The sequence below is a fragment of the Ictidomys tridecemlineatus genome, chromosome 10, assembly GCF_052094955.1.
Source record: "Ictidomys tridecemlineatus isolate mIctTri1 chromosome 10, mIctTri1.hap1, whole genome shotgun sequence".
NCBI classification, from domain to species: domain Eukaryota; kingdom Metazoa; phylum Chordata; class Mammalia; order Rodentia; family Sciuridae; genus Ictidomys; species Ictidomys tridecemlineatus.
In genome coordinates, this window is record NC_135486.1 from 14,710,442 (window position 1) to 14,729,338 (window position 18,897).

The following is an 18,897-nucleotide window of genomic DNA, read 5'->3' on the forward strand; positions in this document are numbered from 1 at the left end:
ATGGGAAAAAAAAAACAGTACTTATCCCTGGTGATAATGTAAAAATTTCTTCTACTTTATAGGAAATGTAATTATCTCAGGAAATCTCACTTCATAAGCTCAAAGCAAAAATATATTAATAATACATTTCTTTCTCAATACATTTAAAGTAGTGAGCACAAAAATTGTCAGTTTTGGAACAATTAATAAACAGTATACAATACTTTACAATAGCTTGTTGATACATAGGATCTTCGGGTGCATTAAAAATTAATTCTGGGCTGGGATGTGGCTCAGTAGCCAAGTGTCTGCCTTGCATTCACAAAGCAACCCCATTTCCAAAAAAGGAAAAAAAAAACACCACCAAAAAACAATTTTTTTAAACCACAATGGATTCTGATTGTTTTGACTAAGGTTAGAAATTTTATAGTATAAAAGATAGTGCAAAGAAGAGACCATTAATTAGAACAAATTTTTAAAATTAAGACAAAAATACTGTTAACATTTTTGTGTCTTAAGTATGAATAACTTCACTAAAATTAGTGCAGCCAGATTTAATTATCACTGGTTCCACAGACTCTAGAGTCAGAAGAAGTAGATTTAAATGCTGGACTTCATGGAAATTGGACCTTGGAAAATGCTAAGGCTCGCCTGAACCAGTATTTCCAAAAAGAAAAGATCCAAGGAGAATATAAATACACCCAAGTGGGTCCGGATCACAACAGGTTTGCTTGTTTCGCTCTTTCTTTCTATAGCGTTAAGGTTGTTTTGAATATTTGTTGTTGAATGTGTTCTATTTTTGTGTTAACTGGTTTATTGTGTGGATCAGCAGTTTACTGTGGTTGTGGTTGTAAGAAGATATGCAAAATCTCGGTGATGCTGGACTTTTTAAGGTTCTCATTTAAGTCTGAGGCCAAAGTTACAGCCACTAGTACTAAGTAGTTCATTGGCATTGTTTGTGATGCTAGACTTAACGTTCACATTTAAAATCGATGAGTGGCCAAAGCCTCTAGTAGTGGCTTGTTAATTGAGTTAAAAACCAGCTAGAGGTGACAATTTTGTTCATTGTGGTATTCTTAGAGGAAGTTCTAAGTACTATGTGTTTAATGGGTCACATTACATGTATGTTTCATACTCAGGTCGATTGTATTGCATCTAGATCCACATTTCATTTCAGATTGAACGTCGCCGGCTTTGAGAGTTCTGTTGTTGGCATTTAAGGGCTGTAAAGTTAAGGATGACCTCAGTCTCTATATGTGGTTTAGCATACTTTTTTGTTGTTTAATGTATAAATCTGAACATAAAGGAAAGTTGTTAATGTGACAGTATGTTTCTCAGCCTGCTTGCTGTTCTTCCTAAGAGCATTCCAGGGTGTAGTAATTATTACTCCCAGGAAGGCTCATATGGATTAGACTTTTCTGGGGGGACTATTTTTATTGGAAGAGAGTGAAAGTTTTAATGGAAACTTTCCAGATGATTCGATTTGCTGTCCTTAATTATATGAAATAAATTGTCAAATTACAAACATTTTCTTGAAAATCTTGGATGCATTTAGCAACCCTAAAATAATTATTACCAAATTGAAATTTTGACTCAATCCAAATGATAAGAGCATGGCTCCTCCTGCTTCCCACTGTTTTATTCAGTCCTGAATTCTCAAAATTTATACTTTATTTCTGCTGTCATAGTCTGAAACTTTATGAATATAATTGAAAAATAACACTTGTCGATGATTGGTTTTCTTTAATAAATTGTTCTGAACTAATTGGGCTTAGTAGCACTTGGTGATTTTTAAGAATAAGATACCTAAGTGTACCTGAAGCTCATTGTTTGCAAACATTTTTTAATAGAATCTTTGAATTCTGATACATAGAAGCAAAGAATTCAGGACATGACAACTTAGGAGGCAGAGACAGTTGGGGGAGCTGGGACAGCATTGCTCTTTGTATGTCCTTTATTAAAAGGCATAACAGACAGCAACACCAGAGGTCTGTGTTCATACACACATGTGCTGCTGCTTAGGCTGAACTAAGCAATCACATGGGATACTATTGTAAACTGATTTCTGGTGTCGCTGTTCCCCCTAGGTGGAGGAGAATGAGATTGAGTGCTGACTTTAAGCCTGGCTGAGAAACATACTGTCATCGGTGTCATTAATGAAAGGGTGGATGTTGTTCCCCTGAAAGCCAGTGGCCTTTGATCCCTGAAGCCGCTGTGCCTGAAGGTCAGTTCACAAGAGATATAGGAAGGAGTCTAACAGTTTTTTCTTAAGCCTTACCTAACCTTTTATTCACAGCACACAGACAAGATTAGAATGTGCCTGATCAGTGAAAGGACTAGAGTGCTTAGTTTTCAGTTGGCAGTTTTTCCCTTGTGTGAATATGTAATTTCTGTAGACTCCCCTCACGTTTTAGCTGTAAGTTTTATTTTCTAGGACCTGATTTAAGTAAATGCCGTGTAAATAGGTTACTAAGGCTGCTTCCAACTGTAGGGAGATAATGGAACTCTGCCTTAGTGTATGTGCATGTGTGAGTTTGCATGTGTTAGTTTATCTCAGTAGTCTTTAATGGGTGGCATACCTTTGGTTCCAGCACCACTCCACCCTCCAAACAAAGTATCCCATGCGCAGGGATTTTAAGTTAACCATAACTATAATTTAAAGAGTTTTGGGGGCTCTAACATTGAATGTGTTCTAGCTATTTAGACTCCAGCCTTTGGAATAAGTAAGTAAATATAGAATCTGAAACCCTAACATTTTCTTTTCATGAACCATTGGCTCATCAACTTTGATTATAAATATCTTATGCAGCGTGGTATATTATTTGAAGTTTACATACTTTGTTCTAGGATTGGACAGAAATAAATGTTTAGAATGTTCCTTTGCTAAGTTTTGCCTAAAGCAGTTGGAAAGCCTGCCTGACTTGGGAGATCTGGATTTAGTTATTTCTGACGGTGAAAATCCTAACCGTGTTTGTATGTGTTGTTACAGGAGCTTTATTGCAGAAATGACCATTTATATCAAGCAGCTGGGCAGAAGTAAGTGTTACTGCTTCCTTGTGCTTTTTAAGCATTTGTATTTTAGTCTATAAAATAAACACAATAGACTCATGTACAGGAAAAGAATTTTAACGAATTTAGTAATATGCAGAATCACAATAGCAGTATATAAAGTACTATACTCAAATGAGGGCTAGATTAAAGCTAAAAGAGATTAGAGGAAAAGATGTGGTAGATGAGGAAAGGAGGAATGAGGCTCTCACAGTATGAGAGTTGTTGTGTTATAAAGTCCTCCAGCCACCCATGATGATGGCTGGACCTGGACCAGTTATTAGATCCAAGTCTCTTCTTCCAGTGGAAAGGCATTTCCTACATACCAAAAAGATACGGGGTGGGGAAGAGTAGGCTTTTTATTCTGGATATTGTGGTAAACAACTGTGATCCAAGCAATTTCTATAATACTGGCTTCAACAATTCAGTCCCACTTGACTTAGCAAGACCTTGTCAAAATAAAAAGAGCTGGGAAACATGGCTCAGTTGTTAAAGCACCTCTGGGTTCAATCTCTGGTAGCAGGCCCCGCCCCCAATTTTTTTTAAATGCTTTGTATTTGCTCTTCACCAATGGAGATAGATTTCATTTATAGATATGAATTTCTTTTTACAAGATGGCTGCCTTTAAATCTTAATACTGTTTGTAGTTTTTTATCATAGGCATTTTAAAGTATGTATATTTCAAAGAATTGTAATATTATATGAATAGACTCAAAGTCATAAAGTAAAGGTAAATATGACCCAGCAACTTATTTTGAAGATTCTTTCTCAATGGCTGGGGATGTATCTCAGTGGCAAAGCTCTAGGGAGTTCATTCCTAAATACCAAGAAAAAAGAAAATGTGAGAGTTACCCACAAAGATTGGGATTATTCATTTAGGAAGTTTTAAAAAGCTAAAATACAATGCCTATATGCTTTTTTTACTTGGAAATGAAGTGGCATTGTGCAAGTTTTGAAAGATAAAATGAAGTAGTAGCCCCCATGTACCTGGTTTTTTTTTAGTAGTAGGTATTGGGTGACCTTGAATAAATTACACCTGACATAAGTGGGGTTCAATTTACCTATCTGCAAATTGAGAAATGGCCTAAGGTTCCTTCCAGCTTAAAAATTCTAACTTAATTGATTTAAATTTACCAGAGGAAAATCTTTGCTGATAGTGTCAACATTTAAGCAGTTCGTCAGATGTTGAATTTCTTATCCTAGACATGGAAAATAATTTATTTTTTATGTAGATGGGGCTTTGTTAAGGAAAAGAGGATAAAAGCATTCTAAATTTTGTCACACATTGACTAGGATTAGTTTGTAACTCAGGTAAATAGAAGGCAATCATTGCTTCCCTTTTTTTGTTTTGTAGTCATCAGTTTGAAAACTGAAAGATAGGGGAGAAACTTCTATTGTCCATTGGTATTTTCTTTAACTGAGATAGTTTCAGTAGCTGTGTCCCTCCAGTCAAATCCAACTGCCTATTTGGAACACCTCAGCAGCCATTCATTTGATGTTTGGACACAGCATTTTTGGTAAAAGACTGGATACATTGTTATTTTTACAGCTGTTTAAAACAAAAAAAAGTTTCCCTGGCCTGTTGTTTATCAAACTCTAATTTAAATATTGTCAGTGGCTGCTTTCACATGTTAAAGATAGACTAACAAAGGGTACAAGGCTGCAAAGCCTAAAATATATATTTTACTCCTTTTTATGAGACAGGGTCTCTGTATGTTGCCTAGCCTGGAATCCTCCTGTCTCAGTCTGTGACTATACACGCCCCCCACGCACCCCTGCAACCATCAGTCATTAGACCTGAAATCTAAATCTTTGTTTTTATTTTGTGATTCATTAAATTGTAGGTGGGGAGCGGGGTGGCAGTGGTGGTGACTTAACCCAGGGTGCTCTACCACAGAGGTTTATCCTCTGTTCTGTGTGTTTGTGTTTGTTCCCCACACTTTTTTTTTTTAAGAGGATCTCATTGACTTCTCTGGAAGTCCTTAAATTTTCTATCCTCCTACCTCAACCACCAGATTCCCTGAGATTACAGGCTAGCACCACTATGCAAAATGATTGTTCAATTTTTATTTTCAAAAGTTAAATGTGGTGTCATCCCCTTTTATTGCCTCATGGTGGTAATAATGACAGCTTTGTTAAAATAGGTTGTTTGTTTTCATAGCATTGATTTATGTGTCTTAATAAGCCTAGAACCAAAATGGTTGTTTACTTAGTCCACAAGTTATTGTGGAATTGCATTTGGTTAGGAAATAAAACAGTTGAAGCCTGTTGTGCCTAATCTGTATTTAGGGCTTCTTTGGTTTTAAGTGCTGAGTTGCTTATGATATTTCTTCCATTTTATACTTCTGCTTTGGTAATCCTGACCTTATATTACAGGGATTTTTGCACGTGAACATGGATCAAATAAGAAATTGGCAGCACAGTCCTGTGCCCTATCACTTGTCAGACAGCTCTATCATCTTGGAGTGATTGAAGCTTACTCTGGACTTACAAAGAAGAAAGAAGGAGAGACGGTAAGTCTTTAGACTTAATAACCTAGCCCAGTGAGAATGTAGTCAGATTAAACTTGGCTTACATTTAATCTTTTGGCTAAAAAGAAGCTTAGTTTCCTATTTTGTGAAATCTTACTACACAGTAAATTGGATGACCATGCTCATCATCTGTATATGGCCTGTGTTTATAGTGAACAGGGAACAAATAATCATTGAAGCAGGTTGGGATCTGGTAACCAGAGCTTGAACCAGTGGCTGCCTAAGCACAGAGCTCAGTCTCCAGCCTCTGCAATCTGGCTTTGAACCTGAGATCAGCCTCCTGCCATGACACTAGGCTGAACCAATTCTCTTTACTAAAACTAACTCTTGGTTTATGAGATGTTTATATCAGTTGCATACTCTTATTCCCACTGTTGTAAGTTTGTGTTGTATTCCTGTATACGTTACATGATTTTTATCAACATCTTTTTTCTGTAGGTGGAGCCTTACAGAGTTAACATCTCTCAAGATTTAGAGCATCAACTTCAAAATGTGATTCAAGAGCTAAATCTTGAAATTGTGCCCCCAGTAAGCATATTTAGCTTTTTAGTTTACATTATATAGAACAACTCTCAATAGACTTGTGGACTCATGCAACTTTTCTCTCTCTTTTTTCTTTTTTTGGGGGGATTTTATTTTTTTAATAGCCTATTGATCCTTCTATGCCAGTTATGCTCAACATTGGAAAATTGGCTCATTTTGAACCATCTCAGCGTCAAAACCAAGTGGGTGTGGTTCCTTGGTCACCTCCACAATCCAACTGGAATCCTTGGACTAGTAGCAACATTGATGAGGGTCCCCTGGCTTATGTAAGTACAGCATTGTTTTTTGAGAGGTCTTTAATATATTTCATTAGATTGTCTATGTTAGACAATAAATTGAATATTGCCTTCCAATTTTACAGGCTACTCCAGAACAAATAAGTTTGGACCTCAAGAATGAATTGATGTACCAGCTGGAACAGGATCATGACTTGCAAGCAGTAAGTTTGAAGTATTTAAACATGGTGCCTAAAGGTTCATAACATTCTACGTATGGGTAAAAGGACAATGAATACTGTATTTTGTCCTTCCTAGAAAAGTAGATTAGAGATATGCACCAAACTACCAATCTTAGCTACCTCTGTGGGTAATTACTATGAGTAAGAAGACTAGAAACAGATCTCACACACACCCCCCATATAATTTAATGTAAAACAAAAATAAATTTAATTGGTTTGTTGTATTTTAAAAAAGAAAACAACATTGTGTTGTCATTTAAATACCAGTTGTTACCTAACAGATATTAACATTGTGTAACAAATGGTAAGGGGAAATGCTTGCTGAATGGTCATGAAGAACTAGGAAACTCAATGTGTTAGAAAATATTACAATATTATTTGGAAATTTAGAAAAGAGAATTCTAATAGATAAAATATTATTAGTTTATGGAAAAAGTATTTTAAGTATTAAGCCATTGGAAGTGAGTGTTAGAGATGTCACTTTATTAAAGAATTAATATATTTACTCCTAATAAAATAGAATTTGCCTGACATGTAACTTTTACAAAATAGGTTTTGCAGGAGAGAGAGTTATTACCTGTGAAGAAATTTGAAAGTGAAATCCTGGAAGCAATTAGTCAAAATTCAGTTGTCATTATCCGAGGGGCTACTGGATGTGGTAAAACCACACAGGTTCCACAGTTCATACTGGATGACTTTATCCAGAATGACCGAGCAGCGGAGTGTAATATCGTAGTAACTCAAGTAAGTAACTCAAATTTTTAACCCAATGAGGTGTGTTGATAAAGTAAGAAATGAAAGTACCTGGAAATCAGGTTATTGCTATTTGATTATTTGATATCTCCCCCTTTGTAGTCTCATAAGACTCTGAAAGCTCTAGTATAATAGCCCAGCTGTTCATTTAATACTAGGGATTGGAACCAGTGCCTCTTAACCACTGAGCCATATCACTAGCTTTTTTTTTTTTTTTAAGTTATTATTTATTTTGAGACGGAATTAAGTTGCTAAGGACTCTTGCCTCAGCCTCCCTAGCCAATGGTTTGGGCCATTACACCTGGCAGTTGTATTTTGTTTGTTTTCCAGTTTGTTTTTTATTGAGCTATTGGGGTACTAATGCTTGAATCCAGGGGTCTCTCTACCTCTGAGCTTGCACCCAAGCGCTTTTTTGAGACAAGGTCTTACTAAATTGCTAAGGCCAACCTTGAATTTGTGATCTCCCTGCCTCAGCCACTGGATTACAGGCACGTGTCCAGCTTGTGCCCTTTAAAATTAAACAGACAATGGAGTTGGGGTTATGACTCAGCACCACACAAAAATAAAAAAATAAATAAATAAAAGTAAAAAATTTTAAACAAACACAAAACCAAAAAAAGAGCTCAGATGTTTTTCTAATCTCCATTATTGTATGTGGTAAGTTAAAGTGGATCCAATGCTAAAGGGAGGTTTTAGTCCTGGGATCAAACAGGAGTGAAGAGTTCTTTCTAAGGAGAAAATTGTCTCATAGCAAATAATAGCCTTATCAATTTAATCATTTTATGATGGAGTAAAAACTTCTGAGCAAGAACAGGCAAGACAGTAAACCAGGTAATGGTGAACTTTTACTGAAAGCTTGCCTGTATTCTAGAATCTATTCTAAATAGTTGAGTTTTTAAAAACTTCTTTGGAGTACAAAATGTCCTTAAAGTATAGGTAGCTTTTATTTAATATTTCTTACTAAGTAAGGCCCAGAATAATTTAATAGACCCAAGGTTAACACAGAATAAAACTAGAACTCAAAATGCCTATCTTCAGGAGTCTTCCTTTTAATAATTGTATTGTAATACTGTACTTTCAATAATCAGTGCTGGCAAGTTATCCCAGTGTGTCAGCTCAGCTCTAACCTTGTACTTCTGAGACTTGGATGGAGAGCATGCAAATCGCCAGATAATGCTCCTCAGTCAGGTTCACACTTGTTAGGGATTCTTAACAAGTGGAAGCTTACAAATAAATCTTGAAATAAAATAATAAAATAATTAAAAAATAATAAAAATTGCACGTTAAGCATTTTATATCCTCCAAAATATGAAATACTTGTAGCACTATTATGACAACTCATACTAGAAAAATCAGTTCCATTTTCTAACAGACCACATTCAAAATGCAGTTATTGCATTTTACTGCATAAAATCATCCTCAGTCTTTATGTTTAAGGTCTATGAAATATACATGAAAGTATCAAATTCCATTTCTTAATTTTCTGATTATGTATGTATACACTCCAAAATCTAAAATATTCTTTGTCCTAAACATTTCTGATAATGAATACTCACTTGTAAGTTTGTTTTTAGAGAAAGAATCCCAACAATCTTTTTGTCTCAGAATGTTCTTTGATTTTGGTAATCAAATCAAGACTGGCTGTGAATCTTTTGCCTCATGGTGAAAGTTTCAACTGCCCAGGATCCTGATGCAGTAAAACATTGCAGGGTCTTAATCCTTCCCAAGTCTTTTATTTTTCTTCTTCTTCTTATTATTATTATGATTATGATTATCATTATCATTATTATTGTAGTTGTAGGTGGACATAATGATTTTATTTTATTTATTTTTATGTGGTGCTGAGGATAGAACCCAGTGCCTTCGCACATGCTAGGCAAGCACTCTGTCACTGAGCTACGGCAACAGCTCCTACAGGTTACCATTTTAAAGAGGAACACTTAAATTTGCTCTATTCTCCCCACTACTACCCTGTTTTTAGTCAGTCCAGTCATAGGGAAAAACAGAATATAACCAATGAGCTAAAGACAAATCTTTTCAAAAGGTTGTTTGCTACCAAAATGACAAGGATTATTTTCAGTGCCTGCATGGTATATCAAAACTGGGTTCAAACAAAAATCAATTTTTTATTGCCTTTCATCTTATTATTTGCTTACTAATTTGCGTCCCTTCCCAAACAATTGGACATTTTCAGTGATTTTATTTGTAAAATGCAAATATCAAACTTTATCTGGGGATGTCTATGACAAATGTATAACAGTGAACTACATGGTACAGTGGTGGATCAAATTTTATTTTGTATTTGATTCATGAAAATCAGTTTCACTTATCCATTGAATGCATGTTTTTATTCTGTTCATAGGATGATATTGAGTCGAGGTAGAAGATACACTGAATTATTCCACCTTTTTGTCTGATGGGATTTTTTGTAGATGGTTAGCAAAGTTCTTAAAACACTGTGTCTAGCAAGGTAGCACACACCTGTAAATTCCAGCTTCTCAGAAGGCTAAAGCAGGAGGATTGCAAGTTTGAGGCCAGCCTGGATAATTTTAGTGAGATGTTTAGCTCATTGTTAGAGCATTCATATGTCCCATCTACATTAGTGCAAAAAAGTGCAAATTACATAATTACTCTATATAAAATAAATAACTCTGCTATGGAATTAAATGGTTACTATATTCATAATATTTTAAAATAATTGGGGAGTGTAGGAAGGTATCATTACTGCTTTATGTTTCAATTACTAAGTAGACAGTTTTACTATGATAATTTAAAAACCTTTATAAGTGTAATCAAATTCTGTGGTTTTAAATTTTTTTTTTTTTGTGTCTCAGCCCAGGAGAATTAGTGCAGTTTCTGTGGCAGAGCGAGTTGCATATGAGAGAGGAGAAGAACCTGGAAAAAGCTGTGGCTATAGTGTTCGATTTGAGTCTATACTTCCCCGTCCTCATGCCAGTATAATGTTTTGTACTGTGGGTGAGTCATATGTTTTGATTTCTTTCTTTCTTTTTTTAGAGAGAATTTTTTAAATATTTATTTTTAGTTTTCGGGTGGACACGGCATTTTTATTTTATTTTATTTTATTTTATTTTATTTTTTTTTTTTTTATTTATTTTATTTTATTTTTTTAGTTCTTGGCAGACACAACATCTTTGTTGGTATGTGCTGCTGAGGATCGAACCCGGGCCGCACGCATGCCAGGCGAGCGCGCTACCGCCTGAGCCACATCCCCAGCCCTATTTTATTTTTTTATATGTTGCTGTGGATCGAACCCAGCGCCCTGCGCATGCCAGGCGAACACACTACCTCTTGAGCTACATCCCCACCCCCAATGAGTTTTGATTTCTTGTTTGGCATTCGTATTGTCATGTTTGTCAAGAATAATTTGAGTAACCAAAAAATTAGACTCTAAATAATGAGCCAGTCTTACAATTCTTCGAAAATAAAACACCATTTTTTAATTATATCTGCTGCTTATTATAACAGAGAAAATTAAATAAGTCTATGAAAAATATATTTCAACATATACTACCTCCTTTTTATTATGCTAAATATATAATAAGCAGAATATTAAAGTTTAGTTGTCTTGAAATATGCTTATTTGATTCAGTACTTTACTACTTTTCTCTAACATAGAACCACATCTGTGATTGTTGCTCTCTTTTTTTTTTTCAAGGAGTGCTTCTCAGAAAATTAGAAGCAGGCATTCGAGGAATCAGTCATGTAATTGTAGATGAAATACATGAACGAGACATCAATGTAAGTAAATTGTGAGGAATCAAAGGGGTGCTAAAGCTAATTTCCTAAACGAAGAGAGAAGGTGCTAAAGCTAATTGTTCTAAATGCAGAGAAGTCAAAATACAGTGCCTTGCTTTTATTTTCTTTTCACGCTACTTATATCATTTAGCTACTATGTACACCTGTGAACTTTAAAAACTAAGATGATCTTTTTAGCAAGTCTGTTCTAGCTTTTTTCTTTTTTGTTGCTGTTAAATGCACAGCAGTTATTCAAAGTATTTTGAATATTATAAGTATTTTGAAATAAGTATATATAAAGTGATATCTAAAAACTGGCATAATTAAACACCTAAGTTAATGATTTCATGACTTAATTGGTAATGGAATTTTATTATTAGTTTTCACTAGAAATTTATATGTTGTTTTTGTGGGGGGAGGGGACTGGAGATTAAACCCAAGGGCCTTGTGTATGCAAGACAAGCACTTTACCAACTCCACTATATGCTCAGCCTCTGTTCCTTTGTTTTTCTTTTTGGCATCAGGGATTGAACTCAGGGTAACACTGAGCCACTTCCCCAGCCCTGTTTTGTATTTTATTTATAGAGACATGCTTTCACTAAGTTGGTTAGTACCTCACCATTGCTGAGGCTGGCGGTTAACTAGCAGTCTCCTGGCCCATCCTCATGAGCCGCTAGGATTAAAGGCATATGCCACTGCGCCTGGCCATTATTTTTAATTTGACCGTAATTTACCATTTGGGATGTTTATATAGATCTGGTCTTTTTAGATATTAATGATGGCCATGCCAGAATTAAGTAGAAACTACAGATATTCTGCCCTTGCCTCTTTTGGACCTTAATGAAATGCATATGAAGTTAACAATCTATCATTTTATGAATTAAAAGATTGACACTATATGAAGATAAGTCTGCAACATTTCAGTGTGTGGTTTATTCATTCAAATTGTCACCATCCTGATATTACTTAAAACAAGGTGATTGGATAAAACGTTAATATAGGTATATAGATATAAAATTTGCATTCTTTGTATTTTTAAGCAAACAGGAAACATCTAAAAGATGTCAATATTACCATGGTAATGATTTGAATGAAGTACTTGATATTAAACCCCTGGAAAAAGATATGTAAGCTCTCTATAGGAAAACTTTTGAGAGTTGTTATAAAATGTTGAAGAACAGAACATGTAGAAAGACTTGACATCAATTATCAAGTTCTCTCAAAACCAGTCAAAATTCTAGCAGGATTCTCCACAGATCTCCACAGAACTTAACTGGTTATAAATACTTCCGGAGGACCATTTTTAAAGAATAACAAAACGGAGTTTCTTTCCTTGGTGACACCAGGATTTTTTCTGAATCCACAATATTTCAGTGTGGTACATGAGTTAAAAGTTTGACATACTACGAAGTTGAAAAGAAAATTGTGTTGTGTGTTCTCTGAGTTTTGGTTTAAAACTGTCAGATCAGTGGGGGAAAGAATGGATTATTCAATAAATGGTACTGAAAACTAGTGGATCATCCATGAGGAAGTAAATAAAATTGGAACCCTGCTTCATAAAAAGATACAGAAATCAATTCCAGGTAGATTGAGGTCTTGACTTAAATGACAATACAGTTTGAAAATTGTTAGTTGAAAAACGTAAACATCTTTTAGATACCACTACGCAATAGAAATACAATATGAACTTCATGAGTAATTTTAGTTTGCTTTTAATATATTTTGGAAAGTATGAAGGAAATAGTGAAAATAATTTTAACATTTAATCCAGTTTGTCAAATATTTTAAACATAAAGCAAGTTTTTAGAATAATGTTTTAATTTTCCCCCATGAATCCTTCAAAAATCTGGTTATGTCTTATATTCAGAACATAGCTCAATTCAGGTTAGCCACATTTTATGTGATTGGTCATATGAACAATGGTTACTATTCCAAGCAGCATAGTTCTAGATTTTGAATGATTAAAGAAAGCAACAGTCACAAACCTTGAAGAATGTAATATGAGTCTATATTAAAATAAAGATTATTGTTTATTCAAAAGATATTGTAAAGCTAGACAATTCTGCACTGGTAGTATAGACCTATTAAATTCTTAAAAGTTCCATTTTTTAAAAAAAGTTTAAATGACTTGTTAGAAAAATGAGTAAAATATAAAAAGAAGGCTAGGAACAGTGATATATGCCTGCAATCCCAGAAAAACCAGGCAGGAGGATCCCCTGTTAAAAGACAGCCTGGGCATCTTTGAGAGACACTAAATTAAAAATGAAAAGAAATGGACTGGGGTTGTGTTGCTCAGTGGTAGAGCCCTTGCAAAAAAAAGATATAAACAGGCATTTGATAAAAGAAGAAATATTTTACTAATACATGTGCCAAGTTGAGTTGTTAGTCTCTTTGGGAAATGGGATAGTATAGATCAGTTCTATGATAAGGCACTACATTTGAGTAATAAAATTTGGATGATCATTTCAAGTGTTGGAGATCATTTGGATTAGCAGAATTTCTTTCTTATGGCTTGTAGGAGATATTTAAATGCCACCAAAGGACATAATTTAGCTTTATCTTTTGTGAATTCAATATTTATGTATATTTTTAGTACACACGCATAAAGGATTAAGATTCAGGATAGTGGTGGTTGGAGAAGGTAGGAAGATTTACAACTATGCAGACAGATGAAAATGTAGTCAAAATATTATGTTGGTGGATTGATTTATGTTTCTGCGGTAAATCGGTTTGGTGGTGGTTTAAAATAAAGAAATGTGACTTTTGCAACTGAGAATTTGGCCTTATGAGGACTTCTCCTTTGTTCCCAAAGTTGTGTGCCTGCTAATTTAAATTTCACTAAATTTTTAGGTTAATTCTTTGGTTGAGAAATAAGAAAAATATTATGGAAAGCAAAATAACACTCCCCCCACCCCCTTTTTGAGACAGTGTGTCACACCTCCAATAAATCCTAATGCCTTAGGATTCTGAATTGCTGGGATTATGGTTGTGTGCCCCACCACATTGGGGCACGAGGCACTCATTTCTAATCCCCACAACTTTTAGGCTATATAAAGTTTCTTAAAATTGGTACTCTAGCTCACTGTAACATTTTCTTTTTGCATTTTTGCCAGCTTCCTGATAAACTGAATTTCGTTAATATCTTGTGTGTTTAAAAAATAAGAAGTCTTTTAGGTGTATGTATCTCACGGCCCAAATGTCTTAAATGATTTCTTATTTTATTTGTATTTTAATAGACTGACTTCCTCTTGGTAGTACTGCGTGATGTGGTTTTGGCTTATCCAGAAGTTCGCATAGTTCTTATGTCTGCTACTATTGATACCAGCATGTTCTGTGAATATTTCTTCAACTGCCCCATAATTGAAGTTTATGGGAGGACTTACCCAGTTCAAGGTAAATTTTATGGAAACTGGGTAGGAAGGTGAGCATGTTTTGACCAGAATAATACTTTTACAGATCATTTAGGATATAGGCAAAATTAGAATATTAGATGCATCAAAGCATTCTTGATTCTGTTTATATGCTTACATTGTTAGGATCTACCAACAATTTTAGATATTCACCTAGGTCTTGGTGAGGAATGCTATATGGTAAGTATAAATCAGAAATGTAGTAGGTAATTATTTCTGTGAACACTTATCACCACTGTTTTCTAGGACTGTCATTTAGATTTGTTAAAATGAGTTTAAAGCACAGTCTAATTGAAGACATGAAAATAGATTAATAATGTAGGTATGAATTGATGGCTGTGCCTGGATACCAAATTTTGTAAATTGAAAAATAGGTGTAGCTCTGAAATAAAAATTACGATAGTTGTATTTCACATAAGTTTGGGTTATGAACTCTAAAACTGCTGTTTGTGTATGGAAATTGAAAAACCAAGCAAATGAATAGAAGTGGTGGTGCCAGTTTTTTTTTACTCTTTGGGTGAAAAAGTTTCAGGTGAGTAGGGTGCAGGCTAGAGTGAGCCATGTGGTATTAGAATACAATTAAGAGTCATCAGGGTGATTCACATTTAGCTAAATATAGGTAGAAATGAATAGGTGCAGTTAGTATACTTAGATACTGCCCTGTCTCTGGGAATAAAAGCAATGACAACTTGGTAACAAAGAATATGTACAGCAGGTTAATCTTTTTCAAATGCCATTCTCAAATTAAAGAAACCAGATATCCCTAGAGAAATGATGAATCCTAGGGCCAAGGTAAGAAATGTATAATATGAACCTGAAGCATCTTGTATCATGAAATAAGGAAGTTTTTTATAAAAAGACCACAATAATTGAATAAAGGGACACAGTAGCAAACCTGAAAGAAGTATAGTTTGCCAGAAAATTATAGTTCTGTTTGAGCAGAAAAATAAATAACATAGTAGTATGGAACTATTTGAGCAGAAAAATAAATAATATAGTAATGGATAAAATCCAAAGTAAAATGCATATGGGGTATGAAAACTGGGGGAAACTTAGTATACTTAAAAACAGTAAACATTAAACAAGTGTTCTTGATACTGTGATGAGTACCACACTTTGTGCTCCACCTAGGGGTGGAGAGAAGGAGATGACTCTGGGCCCATCAGACTCTTAGGTGGAATTGATAGATATTCCAATCTTTATATTAGAACAGGTAAAAAGAGCCTAATGTACATATTCATTTGGTAGAGGAGGAATGGATTATGGTGTAATGCTGTATTGAGGTTATTTCTGACATACCAGGACAGGTATACAATGCATATGCATAGTGGGCATTCCATAAATGTTTGGTGAGTGCTTGGCACACAAACAACCTCCACTGGCTTTTTGAGAGCTTGCATAATACATATTCTTGAGGATCTGAGAGCGGAGACCACTAAGTTCTATTAAAATAGAAGATAATTATTATTAGAACATGTTGGAAATTGTGAAGAGTCACATTGAAGGGTATTAAGGAACCTTCAGCTATGAATTAACAAATGAATTTAATAGTACTACATTCTGAAAGTTGATAGATCACATGTACATAATTAACTGGATTTAACACTAAAATATTCCTTGTAGAATATTTTCTGGAAGATTGTATTCAGATGACCCAGTTTGTTCCTCCACCGAAAGACAAGAAAAAAAAGGACAAGGAGGATGATAGTGGTGAGGATGATGATGTAAGTGGATTTCATGTGGAATTTTCAGTGTGGGTAAACAATGTAGAAAAGCAATTAATTTTATTAAAAACATGTTAGATTATCTATCTCTAGATTATTTGTAGGTAGAGTTATAAGCTCCTTTCTGCCATCAGTTAAATAATCTCTGGCATATGTGTCAACCAAAAAAAAATTTCAAAAACCCTACATGGTTAAAAACTTTTTAAGGTATTATTTCTCCAAGTGTAGGAGAACATCTGGGAAACTGGAGAAAGACAGAATTTGTGCCCCACCCCAGATCTACTAATCCTGAATCCTGAGCTACAACCCTAGTCCATTTTAAGAAGATCCCAAGTGATTCCTGGCAGCTATGGTCACAGATTAAAGAGGCAATGATTTTACCAAGTGAAGGGAGTGCTATGGTGGGAGTAATAATAATATCCTGGGAAGGAACAGGAAAGGAGACATTTTCTGTGTGTTTCAGAAGTGGATAAACAAAAGTTTAAAAATTCATATTTTTATATGCAAATTAAATAGAATTTAACATCACAGTATTTGCTGTGTCAGAAATATTGAGAATCAAATTGGCAGGAAAATAGGTTTTACTCAAAGCTGACTTTGAAGACAAAGGAAGAAAAGTCTTCATTTTCAAAAGTTCCATTCCCAAAAGAATCTGATAAAAAATCTGGGGTGAGAGGAGCTTCTGAGAAGGTAAGGGCATACATAAGGACAAAGATGGTAGCTTCATAGTTTTCAACTCCTTTACTAGTAACTGTGGAGAAAAAAGAAATTTTTACAGGTAATTTCAGTCCTTATGGCCTGGTTGAAGTTTTACAGGTTCCTCCTCCCTGTCACATCAAAAAGAACCTGGAGGACTTCTAAGGACAGAGTCTGCAGGGGTTTTTTCTTTTATTATTTTCTTTATTAATATTTATTTTTTAGTTGTAGTTGGACAGAATATCTTTATTTTACTTATTTATTTTTATGTGGTGCTGAGTTTTGAACTCAGGGTCTCAACAATGTGAGAGGCAAGTGCTCTACTGCTGAGCTATAATCCCGGCCCTATATCTTCTTTTTGGGTAAAACATGTCATGTTTTTTAACTTGGCAGCAAAAGATAATTTTGTGCAAAGGACTTTCCCCCTCACATATTCAAATACCAAAATTGGATGTTAGAGATGAGGGAATAAATTGGTGAAATTGGAAGGAAGATAATTTTTTAAAAATAACGGCAGATTTCTAAGGAAATGGTTCCTGATAGTTGCTAAAACAGAAGGCAACAAATTAGAAAATAGCAGGAGAAAAAGACCAATTATAATAACTTTTTTCTCATTTTTGAGGTCTTTGTTTATCATTGATTTTTTTTTTCTTTTTGCTAATGGCTTTTTCACTTTGTTTATTCATATGTAGTGCTGAAGATCACACAAGCTAGGCAAGCGCTCTACCACTGAGCCACAGCCCCAGTCCTTATCAGTGATTTTTTTAAGGCACATATTTTAGAAAAGACAAATAATAGTTTTTTTAAACTTTTTTAAATACCTCTTTTATTTTCTTGTGCTAAGGATTGAACCCACCACCTCATATGTGCTATGTGAGCGCTCGCTCTACCACTGAGCTACAACCCTAGCCCATAATCATTATATTTTAAAATAGATGAAGTGAATTAAAGATCACATCAATCATACTAGTTTATAAGACAATAAGGAAAGTAAACTAGGATTAATTGGCATAGGAAAGAAATTTACTTGCTACAAGATAGCTAATGAAATCATATAAAAGTTGGTACATTAATTTGGTGTCCTCAGGAAAATTTAGTGTATTGATATGTTTTCTATATGTATGGAAAGTAAATTTCTAATGCTAGTGGTATAACTATAGTCATTTAGGAATGATAGTAATAACTTTAGGTATTATTCAAACCTAAAGAACAAATCTACATGATTTATTTCATGAGCTGTAACAACTGAAACAATAAAAATGTGTCATCCCTTTGTTTTCTCATTCTCAGGCAAATTGCAACCTGATCTGTGGAGATGAATATGGTCCAGAAACAAAAATGAGCATGTCTCAGTTGAATGAAAAGGAAACTCCTTTTGAACTCATTGAAGCTCTGCTTAAGTACATTGAAACCCTCAATGTTCCTGGAGCTGTTTTGGTTTTTTTACCTGGCTGGAATTTGATTTATACTATGCAAAAGCATTTGGAAATGAATCCACATTTTGGTATGAATCTTGTGAATTTTTCACATATATGAGAAAGAAAATATACCTTAGGCCACAATGAAGTTTCAAACCAGCTCCCATTAATAGTCCTCAATGTTTCTGTATTATTATAGGAACACACAGGTATCAAATTCTACCTCTGCATTCTCAGATACCTCGAGAGGAACAGCGCAAAGTATTTGATCCTGTACCAGTTGGTGTAACCAAGGTAAACAGTCAACATTATTAATGGGATTGAAGGGTATAAATATTGTATAAATGTTTTTAAAGACTATGACATTTGCTATGTAAGCATATATGATTGCTTCTATAAGTATACTTTTTAAATCTTTTGCAGGTTATTTTGTCCACAAATATTGCTGAGACAAGCATTACTATAAATGATGTTGTTTATGTCATTGATTCCTGCAAGTAAGTTTCCCAAAAATCTATTTGTGCATAGAATCAAAAACACCTTATATTTCAACACACCTGTATTTTTGTACTTTGAAAATTC

The 18,897-nt window shown here is 34.5% G+C and overlaps 1 protein-coding gene across 1 annotated transcript in view; it reads left to right on the plus strand.

Moving 5' to 3' along the window:
* Dhx9 (DExH-box helicase 9) overlaps nt 1-18,897 on the plus strand; it is a 38,549-nt gene that overhangs the window by 8,900 nt on the left and 10,752 nt on the right. The window contains 14 exon segments of the mRNA XM_013356185.4: nt 556-704; nt 2,969-3,015; nt 5,404-5,540; nt 5,997-6,086; nt 6,206-6,367; nt 6,463-6,540; nt 7,111-7,302; nt 10,146-10,287; nt 10,988-11,070; nt 14,304-14,460; nt 16,101-16,201; nt 18,188-18,401; nt 18,515-18,609; nt 18,739-18,812. Of these exon segments, the coding sequence (XP_013211639.2) occupies nt 556-704; nt 2,969-3,015; nt 5,404-5,540; nt 5,997-6,086; nt 6,206-6,367; nt 6,463-6,540; nt 7,111-7,302; nt 10,146-10,287; nt 10,988-11,070; nt 14,304-14,460; nt 16,101-16,201; nt 18,188-18,401; nt 18,515-18,609; nt 18,739-18,812 (1,721 nt within the window).